Source organism: Berghia stephanieae, chromosome 2, assembly GCF_034508935.2.
Source record: "Berghia stephanieae isolate SIO BIC M18660-M18661 chromosome 2, UCSD_Bste_1.3, whole genome shotgun sequence".
NCBI lineage: Eukaryota > Metazoa > Mollusca > Gastropoda > Nudibranchia > Aeolidiidae > Berghia > Berghia stephanieae.
In genome coordinates, this window is record NC_088361.1 from 37715971 (window position 1) to 37734484 (window position 18514).

The window sequence follows — 18514 nt, forward strand, 5'->3', positions numbered from 1 at the left end:
TTTTTTAGAAAGAAATGAGTGCAATTTATTTATATTTACATGAACAAATATCTACCTTTATTCTACACACAGACCTCATCATATATGTATCTATTAGACGTCATGTATATTGATTTACTATGCAAACAAATTGCCATCAATTTATCACAGTTTTTACCACCACAGGCTGTTTTGATGGCCATTTCTTTATTTTTCATCCCTGTTTCCTGTAGCAACCATCAAATGATTATTACTGAAAAGACACCTATGATTTAGTGCCAGCCTATACAGATAAGAAAAATCCAGTAACGAAAAAGTCGTGCTGCTTTCTTGGAATCGACCCTGGAAGAATATTTTCTTGCATTTTTCTATCATTTGCATAGCCTGGCAATGTATCATACTTTTGCCATAAGGAAAATTAGCGTATCAGCCTACACAACACGTTCAAATTCACATACATTCTTTTTCCTAAAGGTTGAATTATGTACAATTACAGGTCCAAAAAAAAAAGGTGATTTTATTTTTACATTTTCTACTGCTTTGTCAATCACATTCTCTTATACATCTCAACTTTTCAGATTTTTATTTTCATCAATGCCTGTTCCCCACTTTTTTTCATTTTCAAATTTTCAAGTCATTAACACTGACACTTGTCTATTGCCTAGGTATGCCACGTGCCGGAATGCCCCCACCACCCCCAGGGGTTCAGGGATCAGACAGGAAGAGATCTGCCCCAGTTCATGATATCAGATCATCTCCACAACAGTTAAAATCGTAAGTTTTTGATTGTGTGTAGTATCTGTTACCTTTGTCATTGAGAGATAAATTTGCTCCTACTCTGCTCATAAAGAATTTGCAACCATTCGTTCTCAAAACATTCATTTTCACATCATTGTTCAAAACTCATGCTCACTTCCATTGGCTTTTTAGATATATTCTAAGCCAAGTTTCGTTCACAACCCCATGTCAGTGTTTCATGTCAAACTTTAAAAAATGAATGGTATTTGAATAAAAGGGGCTAAAATATTAACCAATGGTATTCAAGTAACTTTGTCATTGCCTTTTTTATAATGTGAGAATGCCCACTTGTCCTTATAAATGACCAATCAAATTACTTTATTTAATCAATGGGTCTGGTGGGGATGGAAGAAAAAAATAAGATGTAACAAATATACAAGTCCAGTTGTTGACTTTAATGATTTGTTAATGAGCTATCACAGGGCCTAAATTTATTAGTTCCCAGAAATGTGGGGGGGGGGGGGGGGGGGGGGGAGTAGTTGATATGATATTAATGTTCCCTCAGCAGACTAAGCTAATGCTTTGTTGTATTCCTGCATCTGTGTGCTTCAACATCAACATTTCCTTTTCAACAAGCTGTTTGGATTCAAGTTTTTAATGTAGCTTATGAGTTTATTCTAACGATTGATAGTTTTCCTTTCCTTCTTTTTTTTTTTTTTTTTTATTTGCTATTACAGTAAGCAGGCTTGCAGTTGTGTCTATTTATGCAGAGCATTCTATTGCGCATTTTGACATCAATATGTTTTGGATTTGGATTGTTAATGTGAGATCAGGAATGAATAAGGAATTTAGTATGTGATCATATTTGTACTTGTTCTGAGAAGTTTGAGGAATGAGGAGTGAGAGTTGTGTGATCTGTCTATTTTGTTATGCTTTATTATAGCAACAGTTCAATAAATGTTCTTTTTCTCTAATATTAATGAACAGGAAGAGAAAGAAGAAAATAGCAGATAAGATTCTTCCCCAACGGGTGAGAGACTTGGTACCCGAGTCCCAAGCTTACATGGATCTATTGGCGTTTGAGAGGAAGTTGGATGCTACTATAATGAGAAAACGATTAGATATTCAGGAAGTTCTGAAACGTCCCATGAAGGTTTGTACCCTTAATAATAATAATAATAATAATAGTAATGACATGCGGCTTGTGGCTTATAGGTTCCTGAGTTGAGTCTTGGTGCAGGCCTCGCAAAGTTGAATCCTTTGGAATAGGCTCTTTATTTATACTACCTCACCATGCTTTTTGTATCAGACTTGTTCTAAGTGTTATGTGTTGCTGTTAGTTTGGGACCCTTATTAAGGTGCTTTGAGCCCAATTTGTTGGTATTTAGCTATATAAAAGTTGACATGATTATTTTCTTTGTTTTTCTTGTTTTTTCTTTGTTGTTTTTTTTTTTTTGGTGGGGGGGGGGTGTTCGTTGGGTTTTTTTTTCCTTTTTTTTTTCTTTTTTTGTTTATTTGTTTTTCTATCTCTACCCTGATTTATGACACTTCTCATTATATTTTTACTTCCCACTCCATTGATGATATATGAAATATTTATAGACACATTTAATGTACTATGTGGAAAAAGCTAATTGTCAGACCTGAAGTTACCAAAAGACACGAGACGAACCGAATTGAAAAGCCAAATAAGAAATATTTAACACTGCCCTTTTTCATTACGTATGAAATTAGGTTTTCTTACAATACTTAAGTATTTTTCATTTTGGAATTTAACTGATCTGATCTGTTATGTTAATTAACCACAGCTAATTATAAATATACTATTTTTAAGCAGGGGAGTCTCCAAAATTTAGAAAAATGTAACATTTTAGTTGTGTCTTTATTTTTATCAAATTTCATCCTAGATCAAAGGTATCTTAATTACAATTAATGTGTACATGAAGCTGAGAAAGATGGTTCTCATTCATTCACGAGATTTTATTTGATTCGTTTTATTTCATTTTTCAACAGCAAAAGAGGAAGCTCCGTATTTTTATCTCCAACACCTTTTTCCCACCAAAAGAGGTAGAGGTATGTATTCTTGTTAGCTCTCTGTAAATAGCTTCATCAAATGTTTTTCAGTAGCATGAAATCTTTTCTGATTGGGGGCTCAAGACCTCCCCTTGTGGACAGTAAAGGTGAAGCCATGCGATCACTTTCACTCCTATAAGCCTTTTGTCCCTTTCTACAAGCTTGCATTCCATCTGACTATTGCTGTTTATTTCTTCGAGCTTCAAGCAACAACATCTGTACTAAGCACCATTAAAGGTAAAAGATGCTGATGGCATTGTTGAGTTCATAATGAGAAAATGTGAGGAAAGAGCAATTAACAATGCTTAATTGGAAGCACACTAACGTAGAGGTAAGGGGGAGTTGCATCATTGTATGTGTGAATTGTCAGAAATTGGAAAGTCTTTCATTTTTTATTTCTCTGTCCAGATAGACAATGTAATATATATAAGACATCACTTGCAGCTTTCTCTAGGCATTTCTATTATTGTTTTGGGCAGAGATGGAGATCTTTGAATATGAGGAAAACACTTGTCTGAATCTTTTTCCAATGGTTTATTGCCTGGGTGTCTGGATTAGCATACAAACTCCAAAGAATCACATTTTAAGGTCAAAGCAAACTGGACAAAATCTAATCGATAATTATATTATGAGGCAATCTTCAGGCTGATAAATTTTTAAAAAATTGTACAGAATGTCATATTACAATAATCTTTTTTTTTTTTTTCTTGTGTGTACAATAGGATGGTGAGGAATCAGTACCATCGTGGGAGCTGAGAGTGGAAGGACGTCTTGTTGAGGATGTAAGTTTCGTTTTATTTTGTAATGTTTTTATCAGTGTCATCGATCTATACAAAAATGCCACAATCAACTGAAAAAAATCTGTTTTGAGGCTAAAATTCTAGATCACAGACAATTTTCACCAAGTTCTGGCTAGGATTAATGGTTTCAAGTAAAGGGTTTATCATTACCACTACATCCGCAGTGCTAACACTCACATCACAGCATCTTTATCACCTCCACCGCCAATACATCTTCACCATCACAATTTTTATTACCATCAATATAGCATAATCATTACAATCACTACCACCTTCACCACATCATCACAATTGCCACTACAGCTGCAATCCCCGCCATAAAAAAATATCATCATTACCAGAATTACCATTTTGCAATATATTCCCAGCATGTAAGAGTTCCATTATTTAGCAATGACTATGAAAAATGTTTTTTTCTCTTTTTGAGGAAAATTTTTGTCTAAAATCAAAGCCCTATCTCCACTGAGTAAAAATGTTTTTGAATTTTGAAAATCCATTCATAAATAAACAAGTTATGCAGTGTCAAAGGCGTCATTTATTTGGATGACCCGCAAAGAGGAAAAAAAACGCGAAAATATGGGACGCTTTTTCTGCATTTTTTTCGACCTTTGGTTATATCTTGCGTAATAAGTGGATTAAAAGATTGAAACTTGAAGAGCAAATTAGGATGGTGTTTTGTAAAATACGGGAAAAGTACTCGTCATATTCATATGAAATTTTACAACCAAAAAGAAGAAATGTTCATGTATTACCTTGTCAGCGATAAAACCTCCACGCCCGGTAGTTTTAGAAATATTTTACTCCAAAGAGTAAAAATCTATTTTTAACGGTCTTCTGGTAATTGCACGAGTTTTGTCGCTTGACATAATCTAAAATGACCTTTTTTCTAACTGTGTGCCAACTTACAGTCATATTCATCAATAAACAGCGTCGTAATTAATTTTTTAAAATAGCATATTTTGACGCGAATTCGGGCACTTCGTAAGCGAAAAAGAGGCCCAAAGATTTGTGCGGGTTAGTCATTGCTACATTATTCAAGTAATCACAGCTTTCTAGGTTCAAACCTGTCTTGTGTCTTATGGGTAGACATGGTGTATTTTAGGTTGATATGATTGGACTTTTTCAAAGGATAGGGGTAGTTGAGTTATATTTATTATGTTTCTAAGTCTTAAGATGTAAAAAGTTGAGTTTGTCTTTGTGAGTTTACATCACGTATCAGAGACTTAACTTAAAATGCCTTTTCGTCAATTAATGAAGAACTGTTTTCTTTAACACTTAATTTTTATGACATTCCATATTCTTTTGCCCATAAGATTTATTTATATATTTCTTAATTTCTTTTTTCTTAATTTTTTTTAAAAAATGCATTCATTTAAAATTAAAGATTTACCAACTATATTCACAAGTTTAGAATAATACCAAAGAAAAGATAGCGTATTTTACTGCATTATTTAGACCTGTAAATTCTCAGTCAATTATTCGAAATCAGTCAATTCGTCAAATTCAAATAAGGAAAGAAAGAAATGAGGAAAGAAAGAATTCATGAATCGTAGTTGAATGACCGTTAAGTAATTAGCAATGTTCCACAGCACTGCGCATAGCTCATGGGCCGTTTATATTAACGATGGATATATTGCCAAGGCTAAGCAATGCTTTTTAGAGTTGCTGTGTCTGAACACATCTTTCGTGAAATTATTTTTTCACTTTCCAAACCTTCGTGATCCCAATGGAAGCCAATTTTAACTGAGCCGCTGAGCGATAAATTTCACCGTTTTGTTTAAGACAAAATTGACCACATTTATCTGGTGGAAAGTAAAAGTATGAAAAAGTAAAATGCGAACGCCGGAAGTGCGTTATGTAGACACCTTCAAATCGAAAGTTATATGATTGCTACAAGCACATCTCGATTGCCTCACATTGTAAACAAACTGATGGACTATTTCTTCACTGATTGGGTACCTAATTATAAGGAACAATGGTAAGTAGCCTAATTAATTCCTGCACAAATTAGTTTTCTACCATTGTTATACTCAAGCGATAATTAAACTAATCATTTCGATTTTTTTTTTTTTTTTTCCGCTTAGAAGAGTTTCAGTTTCAGTCAATTTTTATAGAGCTCATTTACTGGTCTAGTTGTTCACTTCATTGAATATTTCGGAGAGAATAATGTACAATCAACAGTGACAGTTATAAACATGAAAATAACTTCATGCTTATATGAGTGTGAATCAAATATTTTATTCATTTGTCTAGACTAGTGTCAAGGATGATGTTAAGAACACGAGAGATAGGAAAGTGGGTAAATTCCTTGTATTTTAATCTGAGGCAAAGTTTTGATCATTTGACATAACAATGTTCGTTATTATAAATAATTTAATTTTTTATTTCTTTTTTTTTAAATTTTAAATACATATTTCTAACATACCAATATATTTGGAACAAGAGACCAACCATCTTCAATTTTCAATAACAAGATTTCTCACTTACCCATGGGTGAAAGTTCGCCGGAAAAATCCGGCATGGCCGGATTTTTATTTTTGAAAAAGAGGTCTCGCCGTTTTGTTTTTTTGTCTGGCTGGAATTCGAAAATGAAAAAAACCGGCATTTATATAATTAACCTCACTTCTGTTTTTTCCTCTTATTGGTAGTTGCAGGATTTTTTTTTCTGAGCACCTGCCTTTGCAGGATTAATATCATTGAGTAACTTTCACCCATGCACTTACCTCTGTTGTCTAATTTTAACATTACATTCATTTATTATCTTTGAATGACATCTGAAAAAATGATGTGGTTTGTATACTCAAGTTCATCAATATTCTGTGCTACAAACAATATAGTACTCAGCACTATTGTTATTTGTAATTAAAATTCAACATTTATTGATGTTTTAAAAAAAAAAAAAATTTGCACTTAAAACTGAAGATAAATGGTTTTAGTATAATAAGATGTTGCGATCCGAAACCAAATTTATAAAAGTATTAATTATATTCTAGAGTTTAGAGTTCAGCTTTGAAAATGTCCCATAATGAAATAAGTGATGCAAAGATGCTAGAAGCTGTGGACTGTAAAAATTAATAAACAAAAAGCACAAAATACCAAACACGGGATGTTTCTGGCTCAAACCCCTTCTTCAGCCAACAATAAAAGCATAAATACATTACTGGGGTTTTTTTTAGTAATGTATTTATGTTTTTGTGGGTTTGTTTTTTGGGGGTTTTTTGTGGATGTTTTTTAATGTTTGTAGAGCTGTAATTTGTTCTTGGTCTGTCCATTTAGGCAGCATCTGCTAAGCTGAGTGACAGTAACAAGATCAAGCGTAAATTTTCATCATTCTTCAAGTCATTGGTCATAGAGTTGGACAAGGAGCTTTATGGATTGGATAACCATTTGGTTGAGGTAATTTATTCTTATAGAGTTAGCTGTCACAGATATAAAGCCACTCTTTTTATTATTATTATTATTATTATTATTATTGTTATTATCTTGTCTTTGTTTAGTTTTTATTATTTTTATTTGTTTTGTAATTGTTATAGTTTTTTGTTTTTGTTCTTTTGGTTTGATTTTTTTTAAATGTTTTTTTTTATTTACTTCTTTTATGGTTGTGTGTGAGTGTGTGTTTTTTGTTTTTTTTTAATTTGGCTCGATTTATGTTCAACTATAAAAATGTTTCAAATGATTATCTGTTTTTAAAGACTTTAAGTCTTGTCATTGTCAATGTCAGAGACAATTTCTTTCTCCAAGATATGAGCTATCCCAAAAAAAAATTTAAAACACTCAAAAAAAAAAAATTAGATTAGTAAGAAAACGAAAAAGAAAACAATTTTTTTACCATATTAATTGCTCTTTCATTTCTTTTTTTTTTTTTTTTATGTTTGTCTTATTAGTGTTAAACAATGGTCAAATTTGGTTTAAATTTTTATCACATGGTCCTAGCATGCAAATAGGAAATCTTAATTTTTTAAACTTCATAATCCTGCTTTATGGACTGATCTTTATTCATCCTTTTAGAATGACAGAAATTTTTAAAATCCTTTATGATTTTTGTCTTTTGTCTCATAACCACTTCACAGTGGCACCGCACACCCAATACACAAGAGACAGACGGATTTCAAGTGAAGCGACCTGGAGATCAGAATGTCAAGTGTAAAGTCCTTTTGATGTTGGACTACCAGGTAAGAGAAGGCAAAAATGTCAAGTCCCTTGTATGTCTGGGTGGGTTTGTTTTTTTTACCCTACATAGTAATAGTAGGCTAGACAGGAGGTCACTTGCTTTGTCTTCTATCCCCCTATATCTGTTTTTTGTGTTTGACTTAGAATGGGATTACGTGGTTTTGTCCAGTCCAAGGAATTTACCCAATGGAAACCGTACGGTGCTCTGATTGGCTAACCAAACCAGCGGCCTCGATGAGAAAAATATCGGCCATTTTGCTGTTGGCTGGGAATCGCGTTACTATAGTAAACAAGCGCTGATCGGCCGTTCATGAAAACCAGTTGCTGCTCGCTCGTTTAACTCAAAATTATTCAAAACGATCTCTCTAAAATGATATAAATGTGACTTCTTAAGGTTTTCTTCACGGTCAAAACCACACAACATTCTATTAATGATTACGTCCGGCAAAAAGGAATATTGACAGGTCGACCGAGAGGTGAACTCATCAAACGACAAACATCAATGCGAAGGATAGAGAGAGAGTCAAACTATTGTTTGTCTTGCCCTGTTCTATATAGAGAAAAGGATAAATAGTATAGCCTCATGTGTGAGTGGTTGTGTGTCATAGTCATGTTTTTTAATTGTTTCTGTTGTCTATGTGTGTAGTGATGACGATCACATTCACTCCATCAGCGCGACGAAACTGCCCCCCCCCCCCCCCTTTTTTTTTTTTCACATACACGTAATTCACATGAGTAGAGTTGGACTCGATAGTTCAGTGGTTTAGCATTACAGTTAGAATTATCGTTTACCGGCATTAAAAGCTATTTTAGAGGGGGAAATTCCACATTTTACTGCTGCTGCTGCTGCTGCTGCTGCTACTACTACTACTACTACTACTACTACTACTACTACTACTACTACTACTACTACTACTACTACTACTACTACTAAAGTTATTGAGAGAAAAATCTTTATTTAGAATCCTTGAGCACAGGCGAGCCGCTGTGTGTGTGTGTGTGTGTGTGTGTGTGTGTGAGACGTGGCTGTAGTCTAATTTTATCAGAATTAGGAGGCCAAGGAGTTATCTCTTTGGATATTAAGTAGGATTATATTTTTTTCCGTATTAATATTAGTGTAGTGGAAATTACAATGAGATCGTATTAAAAACAAAAGACTAAGAATAACATCAGATCGAGATGATTCTGATAGCAAAAAAGTAGGCTATATATGTGACATATTTAAATTCAGTCACCAAGCATGATAAAAACAAACAAAAAATCAACACAAATAATTTTAACCCTCTCCAGGCAAAAATTTGACGGTAGCATTTAAATATTTTTTAGTCGACTAAAACATAGTTTACTTTACTAAGAACATGCACATTTTTATGTTGATAGGGTTGACTGGTTGAAGATATTGTAATCCTGGATTAGGTCAAAAGAACAAAAGCAGAAGTAAAATAATCAATTTAAAAAACAAAAACAAAAAAAAACTGTCAACTTGGAACAAAACAGCACCAATGTCTAACTCTGGGACTAACCTTTAGATAACAAGTTGTTGGTGATGTTTTCTGGTCAAGTCTTTACAGGTGTTTAAAGAGTATTGTCTTAGTATGCTTTTGACGAACTGAGCATGTGTTGTTGAATATGTGTCTGTCTGTAAATAGTTTAACGTGGTGATACAACATTGTTCTACAAAATATGGAACAAGCTTCTTTAATAATCTGTGTTACATGATTGTCCTCACTTTCAAAATGACTTTCCATGGCATGCTTATCTAAATCTGTAAAAATTGATGGCCCTAATCTTTCTGTTACTTTTATTATCACTTTACTTATTGTTGTGCTATTGACTGCTCTCAAAGGTCCCTCCTTGTGTGTAGTTAGAATTTCTCTCAAACAAAGGTCAGCTGCTGTAATAACTTTATAAAAATCTTCAGATGGATATAATAATCCCCCCCTGTCTTTTCTTTCGGTAAAACTAGATGATGATGGTTTGCTTGAATCAGGATTGTCTAATGAGGCTAAAAATTCTGAACAAACAGAACATTTGATTTTGTCTCGTAATTTCCTTGCGATAAATCCAGACATATAATACAAAACATCTGAATGGTACTCTGAGGGCTGGCAAAGGGTTTTCGTAAAGATCATAGTTTTTCTGTCCAATTCAGGTTGAAAAGAGTTTGTCGAATTGTCAACAGTAAAAGATGAATTTTCTTGGAAAAGCTTATTTTCGGGGGCAGGTAAGCAATTAGCATTTTTGGAACTCAGCACACCATTCTTCATCAAAAGAGACCTGAGGGCATATTTAAATTGAAGGACATTCGGGTTATTATTCCAGCCACCTCTTCTTCGTATCCTTGAAAACAATGTCTCCAAATGATCTTGAGAGAGTCTGTAAGTAAGTATGTATTTGTAGTTATTGGCCAAAAGTCGCCGAGATATCAATTCTATGGATGTCAGTGTTGCCAAAAATCCAATAAATCCAGTTTTCCTCTTTGATTGTAGTATTGGCTTGTTAGTATTGTCACATAAAGATGATATATAATTTCTGGCAAAATGAATAAACTCTAATTTTTCCTCAAGATTTTCCTTTGTAATAGGGCTTTTAAATCCTTTTGTACAGAAACTACTGCTGTTGCATAAATCAAACAATTTATCAAATATACGAATAAATTTACAAGTCGCTTCACTTCCAGCAAATTCAGGCAACTTCAAGTCATCCCGAAGAAACATAATGGCAGAAGCAACAGAAGAGCTTAAAGTTTGGGCAGCAAGAGAAACTTTCATTTTATTTTTCACATAATCAATATGTCTTCCTTTTAGCTTGTTGGCAAGGTTTCAATTACTTTCCAGCTGCAGCTTGTGAAGTGCAACAATATAAGACCAATCAATTCTCTCCTCTCCACGGCGCAAACATTTCAGATCACCCAATGCATTTCTAACATTTTTTAACAAATGACAGGCATCAAAAATAAAGGGAATGGTTTTAGATGAATCCAAGGGGTGAGGAAACTCAGGATCAATGACATCTGAACTTATAGTGCATCCAATAGCAGTTGCAGTCGCTTGGTTAACATAAGCTCCATCACACACAACCCCTTGAACAGAGAAGCCTGCCTCAGACAGCCAAACTATCCCATCATTAATAATCCGTGCTTGCTGGGCTGCACTAATCTTATCAACAAGAAAATAGCCAATAGGGTGCTTAAAATATCGCTTTTGTCCAACGATGAGAAGAGTAAGACTTTTTGAAGCTAATGTGTCTGGTGATGCAACTTGAAGATGACCATGGTTCACATAGCCAGCATAGGTCTGGGATGCAGGGTCAAACACAACTTGCTTCCGAATAGACATCGAATCAAACATAAGACAAACATCCTTCATCAAATCATCCTTTTTAAGTTGAGCTTGCAAGGTATTAAAAACATCTGTAATAAATCCTGGGAGACATTGTGGGATGCAGACCACCTACGAATGGTATCCGCATGAGGCAAATGCAAATACTTTCTCACATAATTATAAGCCTGAGCACTATAGAAGTGCAAGGAAACAGCAAAGGATTTTAATTCATCAGAAAAACGCATATTATTTTTGGACATATGGGCAGCTTTTAATTCATTTTCAATTAAAGTGAGGGTTTCCGCAGCAAAATTTTCTTTTAGGATGTCAACATTTTCTTCTTTCAACAACTTTTCTTCTTCAAATCTTCCAAAAGGGATGAAATTTTTACATCTCGACGGGCCAACTTCTTCCTCATGCTACTGAGTTGTTGTTTTTGATGAAGCATCTTTTCTTGGCAAACAAGCAACTTATTTTGGGTCTCTTCTAAGTGGCTTTCAACTGAAGAATAGGCATAATTATGTTCATCAACTTTAGGGGTCTTACTGGGTGTAGCATCTTCAAATGGAGAATTGGGAGCAGCTCGTTTTCGAGGGGATGATCTTGTCTTTTTAATGGCAGGAGACTGTTTATGTTGGGATAATTTGGAATACAGATGGGACAGCATTCTCTCTCAATTTTTTTTGGTCTAAACCGAGATAATAATCTTCTAATAAAAAATGGACACTACAGACCCTATCATTTTTTGTAGGTCTCCACTCTGACCCATCTACATTCTTCCTGCTGATTTTAGTAATCCACTTGGACAACAACTCAGGCTTCTTCCATGGAAAGCTGAAAATAAGTGAGGCATTCTAACTAGGACTATCTTGACAATTGGTGTACTATAGTGAAAAACAATCTATCCAGTTGAATTATTTTCTATTGGCAAGGGAAAGACTCCATGGAAAAAAAAGCAATTAGACGTCTAGTACTATACTTATATATTTGTCTTTATCTAGGTCTTCCTGTCAATATACTTATATACTTGTTGATATTCATCTCGGTTCATGTATCTCAAGTTTTGAAAAATAACCACACTACTCTTACACGCCTAGTGGAGTGCTTATACTTTGGCCTTTGCAGTTAATTGCAATCGCAAGCTCTCCTCCTCAATTCGAAAACGCATTATAGTTATAGGTTATTATAATACATGATTACACACATTCTCTAACTTCATTTTTACCTCAGGGGAATAGTTCAGATCAGTATGTAGATTTATTTATAAAAATACTTGGGAGACCTTCCATTCTTGCTCTAGTACTAGGGGGTTTGGGAGGGGGAAACTTTAAAAAAAAAAAAAGTTTTCCCCCTCCCAAACCCCCTACTAGAACAAGAATACTTGGGATGTAGTAGCTTATGGAAGGTCTCCCAAATACTTATGAGATATAGACTCTATATCTAAATCTATCTAGATCCTAGAACATTATCAGTCTCCGTCGCAGTCGTCAGTAGCCCAAAATACAATTAGAATTGATTTATTTCTCTTACCTGTGAAACGACAATGATGTGCCTTTGACAGCTTTATTGTGGCATAAATATACGCAGCAGTTCTGAACCATTTTATTGTGAATTTTAATATTGTTGTGGTGTTTGTTGTGTCGTTATGATGACATTAGATACCGAATGAATGGTAATGTTTACATTCTCAGCCAACAACAAAATGGCGCTAAATGCTTTCATTGGTGGACACTTTTTAGACTCCGTACGTATTCTCATTCGTTTAATTCTATGGTCCAGTCTCTGACTGGAGTCCTTGACATAGAGGGAAACAGTCAAGTTTTGAAGAAGATATTTTTTTCCTTGTTAATCATTTCTCTGTTATTTACTGTACTGTTACATATGTTGTTTTGAATGTATAATGGTTTGTAAACATTTGAGTGTATTCCTCTTGCTGGGATCCTGTGCTTATGTCTGGATGAGACTTTTACTTTTAGTACTTTTAGGTAACTTGAAACTAAGCACACTGATAGTGTGCCCTTGGAATCTACACATGTTACCCATTTGAAAAACTTACTTTTTCTCGTGTGCTTTCAATCGTAAATCTATTTTAAAAATTTTACTATCCCATTTTCTTTCTTTTTACTGGCACTTCAAACGCGCAAAACCATTAAAAACAAAAACAAATCCTTTCTATGTAGAAATTTTCCCACTCAATTGGAATTCAAATATGAGTCTGTGCTGATAGGTTGATTTGTAATATTCAACAAACAAAAAAAAACTCACCAGTATTAAGTTGTTGCCAAGAGCTGTGGAAAAATATTGGTTTCATAAGTTTCTCTCTGATAATTAGTGAAAAATATCCCAATAGTAAATCAAAAATAGCTTTTCATAGTGCGTAAAAATTGTTGACACATTTGATACTTTTCCACGCTTTTTTCACCCTTCGAGAAGCTTTTACTGCTGCTATCCTTTTGGTGCGAGACTGTCAGTTTTTTTATTATTTTAATGATATCTTTCAATAGCTTTTCTAGATAACTTTGTCAAATTAAATTTTTATAATTGTATTATTATTATATTATTATTATTATTATTATTATTATTATTATTATTATTATTATTATTATTATTATTATTATTTTAATAACAATTTCATTGTTTTTTTAATTTTTTAATTTTTTTGATTTGTTGATTGGAAATATATTCACGTATGAGTTATATTGGCAATTGCCTAAAAATAAACCTTTGAATTGAATGTGAATTGTCAAATGTTTTAAAATGACCTCTTGATAACAAAGCCTCATTTAGTCATTGAGCTAATATACCTTTAAATTAAAAAAAAATGTTTAAAAATTTTTTATATTAATCCTTGTGCCATTCCAGCCAATGCAGTACAAACTTGACCATCGTCTAGCCAGACTGTTAGGCATTCACACTAGGACCAGGCCCTTCATCATCAGTGCCCTATGGCAGTACATTAAGACACACAAACTCCAGGACCCACATGAGAGGGAGTACATTAATTGTGACAAATACTTTGAACAGGTAAGTTTGTTTATCAGGCTTTTTTTTTTTTTAATTTTTAATTTATTCATTTTGATTTTATTTTTGGTCAGAAAGTCAGCTTAATTTTTTTAACGTCAATACTTTGTTTATCTTGCCATTGAAAGAGAAAAGGTTTTTAATTATTTATTTGGGCTGTTTGCTTTTGTAATATCGTGTATCTTATAGAATAAAATGTTTTGTTTTGTTTTGTTTTTTACCTACATTTTTTTTTGCTGATTGTAAAAATAAAAGAAATATCCGCCAGATGGATTTTATATTTTATTCATTTTGATGATTTATTTGTAATTTACACTTCAAACTTATATTTTAAGATATAAAATATGTCGTTTTGTTAGGGTTTTTTTGTTTTTTTCACATGTTTAAAAGATATTATTGATTTCCCCTCCAAGGACTTACTTAATCATGCATAAGATGCATGGAGAGAATCATGCTACATATAGGTTTATGCCTAGGTGTTGATTAATTCTGTCTTTTGCAATAATCTTTGTTGTGCAGCATTATTTTTTTTTATTGCGCTGATATGACCTGTAATTTTAAGTTCAGCATCTTTAATGTATTATCACTTTTGATTCATTTAACGTTAGATCTTTGAATGCAAGAGGATGAAGTTTTCTGAAATTCCTGGAAAATTAATGCCCCTTCTGATGCCCCCCGACCCCATCATCATTCATCATGTTGTCACGTAAGAGAAATTATAATTTTTTTTATGGAATTCAGTTTTACATGTGATTTAGAAATATCTGTAGCCAGGTACTCATTCACACCTGAGTCAAGTGATGTAATGTCTGTTAAGTGCCTTACCCAAGGACACAATGCCAGAACCAGAATTTTCCATGATCACTATCACCCATCTGGCCACTGATTACACTTAACATTGCTTTACTCATGTGACAAGACGAGACACTGTGCTGCTGAACCGCAGAGCCACACATATATCAATATTGATTTTTATTAGAACTTTACTGATGTGCCTTAAGTTCTGCAAGAGTTGCGCGGATCACTTAAGGACCAAAATGCTGTTTTAGCAAGATTTGGAAACGTAATATTTAAAATTCCATTATTATGACAATATTCATACATGAGGTTGGGGGGGGGGGGGGGGGGGGGGGGGGGGGGGTTGTGGTTGTTTTTTGGGTTTTTTTAAGTTGTTGATATGATGCTCTGTAAACCATTCTGCTTTGAGCTCAAATCATGCAGATATAATGGTGGGAGCATAACCCACCTAGACTTAAATAAGTATTTTTGGAGACTGTTTATCGTACTCATGATAGGTCATTCCATCATAATGTGGACGCATTATTGAAACTGAAAGTGAAATTGTTTATTTGTTTCCTTTTTTTTTTTTTCTCTCTCAACAGAGTGGAAGGCCCAGATGCCAAGAAAACGGCATGCTATGACATAGATGTAGATGTGGTAAGTTGTCACCATATAAATTAAAGGGAATGTATTGAATCTGCATATGGCCATCTTCAGATTGATACAAATGATTTTTAAAATACAAACAAGCAAATGAAAACTAAGCATTTTAAGTAGGTGGGCATTAAAGCAGTTTGAGGAAGAGAAAGTGACTGAAAATTTGAAATAACATATCACTGCATTTATTCAATTACTACTCATCGAAATAATTCCAATTTCAAAAAAGTTTTGAAAAATCATAGCGTTACTTATACTCATTTTAATATCATTACTTATTTTGCAGGATGACCCTCTGAAGCAACAAATGAGTTCATTTGTTTTGTCCATGCAGAACCACACGGAAATAGCTAATTTGGATGCCAAGGTATGTCTGTAGTTCTTTGTAAGATCTCTGTATTATTTGTTTTCTAGACTGGAAGCCTACAATATTAATTGTATTCTAATTTTTAAAACTTTCTGGACAAGTTATAAAAATATGTTTTACTTTTATCTGATAAAAGTTATCTTATCTTATAAAGTACTTCCAACACAAGTGGTGAAGTATCAAGTATAAAATACATGAGTCGAATTAAATATTCTAGTATTAATTAGAGACAATTTATTCTGATCTCTTTTTTTTTCAAAAACTATTTTTATCTATTGAATTATTACATCTTTTAAATATATGTTAAATAAGATGGTGAAATTAGTTGTATTAAATATTATATTGTAGAGGTGATTGCTGTAGAGAAGGATTGTGTTATGTTTTGTGCTGTTGTTACAACAAAGTTTGCATCTCTTTGACATAATGCTTCCTCTTCATTTGTTTCGATGTTTGCTCACGTGTTTTGAAAGTAGAGTAGATGAATATGAAGTTATGCTGTCCTATACTTTAACAGATGTTGTTACACAAAAATATTGAATGAATGAAACGGGCTATTTTTAATTTATTACATATTAGATCTTTGGACTTGATTTATTTTCACTATTATTAGTTTTCTTGGTTAAAATCAACTCGATGTGAAAGAGTAACTGTTTCCTAATCATTTTATCAGTTAATGAATTGGACCTGCAAATAATAGTTTTAAAATCCATGAGCAAGATCAACTAATCCTTAATTTGTTTTATATAAAATACATATTTATTTGGTATTGAAAAAGATAAAATGTGTCTTCCAGAGGTGATACCTACACTCCACGCTGGTTTATTTTTATCCCATAGATTCATGAGACAGTGGAAAGCATCAACATCTTGAAGACACAGAGGGAATTTTTCCAGGGATTTGCTAAAGACCCACAGGAATTCATCTCCAATTTCCTCATCTCTCAAACAAGAGATCTGAAGGTATAAAACCTCTCTGCTCAATCTTCTACTAAGTCCTTCAACCAAGTCAGGTTTTTCAACCCAACGTCTGAAGCAATTGTATTTTATTGAGATTTAATTATTTTTGAACCCACTGGAACTTTTGAAATATTGCTTTTATTTGTTAGCGGTATCTTCAAATTTAATTGATATACTTGTGGAAATTATCATTAATATCTTTTTTGTTTTTAAATTAACCTCGAGATACTTCTCATTTGTTATGTATGTATATTTAGATTAGGGACTTTATCATTAGTGGACTGAGAAATAGAATCATACAATGATTAAACACCTATTATTCAACTTGGCCTTTACACTTTCACCTCAAATATCAATAGATAATATGACCCACAGATTGTCAAAAAGATGAAAAAGAAAGGTGATTTATCATTTTGAAACAGTAGAGAGTGATGATATTTTTTTCAAACTTTGAGCTATCATTCTTTTCTTTTTTTTTTTAGACCATGACTGATGTCGTAGGCAACCCAGAGGAGGAAAGGAAGGCTGAATACTTCCATAAGCCTTGGGCTAATGAGGGAGTCAACCGTTACTTCTATTCACTGGTAATTTTTATTATTCTATGTATTTTTTTTCTACCTCTCTCGGTCTTTCTTTCTTTCTTTTTACTTTTTCTTTCTTTTCTCTTCTTCCTATTTTTCTTAAATAATTTAGCTTCATTTTTAAACCGTGCACTTCTGTATTCGTTATTATAGTTATATTCATAATTGGGGTTCCCAATAATTCCGTTTGTAGAGCACTCGCTTCACAAACAAAGGGGCCGAGATCATTACCAGGATTTTTTTCTAACTTCCTTTCTACCCAGCAGTGATTAGATAGCTGGATCTGTAAGATCTGGTGGGAGTACTTTGCAATAGTAGCGTCTTACCCAAAGTTAGCAACTAGTTGCTTTTGGTAATTTACCGCTATAAGAAACCAGGATAAAACTCTGGCTCCAAGGGCCTAATGGCTCTGAAGGACTGAAAACTAATAATTGATAATAAAAAATAAATTGTTAAAATAATGTATTAACTACACAATTCTTGGCAATGTTCTTCGTAAACAAAAGATTCCATTTAGAGAGAGTGATGAAATGAGCAACAGCTATTTTTTTGCCTCCCCACAAAGGTTGTGCGTTTTGTCCAAGATTTATTCCTCATTACATTATGTCCCAATACCAGTCAATCAAACACCTTAATTGTGACCAACTGTCTCAAAACGGTATTAAATTATGTTGGGACAAATAATTCCACTAAGAGTAAATTAAAAAATTACAAACCCTGGGTCTTTTATAATGTAAGGATTTGTATTTATTCATTATTCTCCAAATTAACCTCAAGTTTCATATTTGTGGCCAGAAAACCAATTTCCAGCCCTTTCGTTCATTCCGACATAATTCCGCTTTGGGACGGCTGGTGTGTTAAAACTTTGCACAGGATCAGAAATTGAATCGTTTTGAAAACGTTGGTAAATTGCAGTGAAATGAAGCAAGATTAACTCCATTTGTGATATAATATATATATTGAAAAGAAAAATCAAAATCATTATAACAAAATTTACATATTCCTGTTTTCCCGTTTGGCGTGCCATTTGCACAATAACAAAATTTCTTTCTTATATATATATATATAT

The 18514-nt window shown here is 33.3% G+C and overlaps 1 protein-coding gene across 6 annotated transcripts in view; it reads left to right on the forward strand.

Annotated features, from left to right (window-relative positions):
- LOC144964820 (SWI/SNF-related matrix-associated actin-dependent regulator of chromatin subfamily D member 1-like) overlaps positions 1-18514 on the forward strand; it is a 46606-nt gene that overhangs the window by 26741 nt on the left and 1351 nt on the right. For all 6 annotated transcript variants that reach the window (XM_078899472.1, XM_078899473.1, XM_078899470.1 and 3 more), the window contains 12 exons: positions 645-753; positions 1705-1870; positions 2731-2790; positions 3513-3572; positions 6867-6986; positions 7661-7762; positions 13946-14107; positions 14713-14810; positions 15487-15541; positions 15828-15908; positions 16745-16867; positions 17347-17448. In XM_078899472.1, the coding sequence (XP_078755598.1) occupies positions 645-753; positions 1705-1870; positions 2731-2790; positions 3513-3572; positions 6867-6986; positions 7661-7762; positions 13946-14107; positions 14713-14810; positions 15487-15541; positions 15828-15908; positions 16745-16867; positions 17347-17448 (1238 nt within the window). The remainder of the gene's footprint in view (positions 1-644; positions 754-1704; positions 1871-2730; positions 2791-3512; positions 3573-6866; positions 6987-7660; positions 7763-13945; positions 14108-14712; positions 14811-15486; positions 15542-15827; positions 15909-16744; positions 16868-17346; positions 17449-18514) is intronic.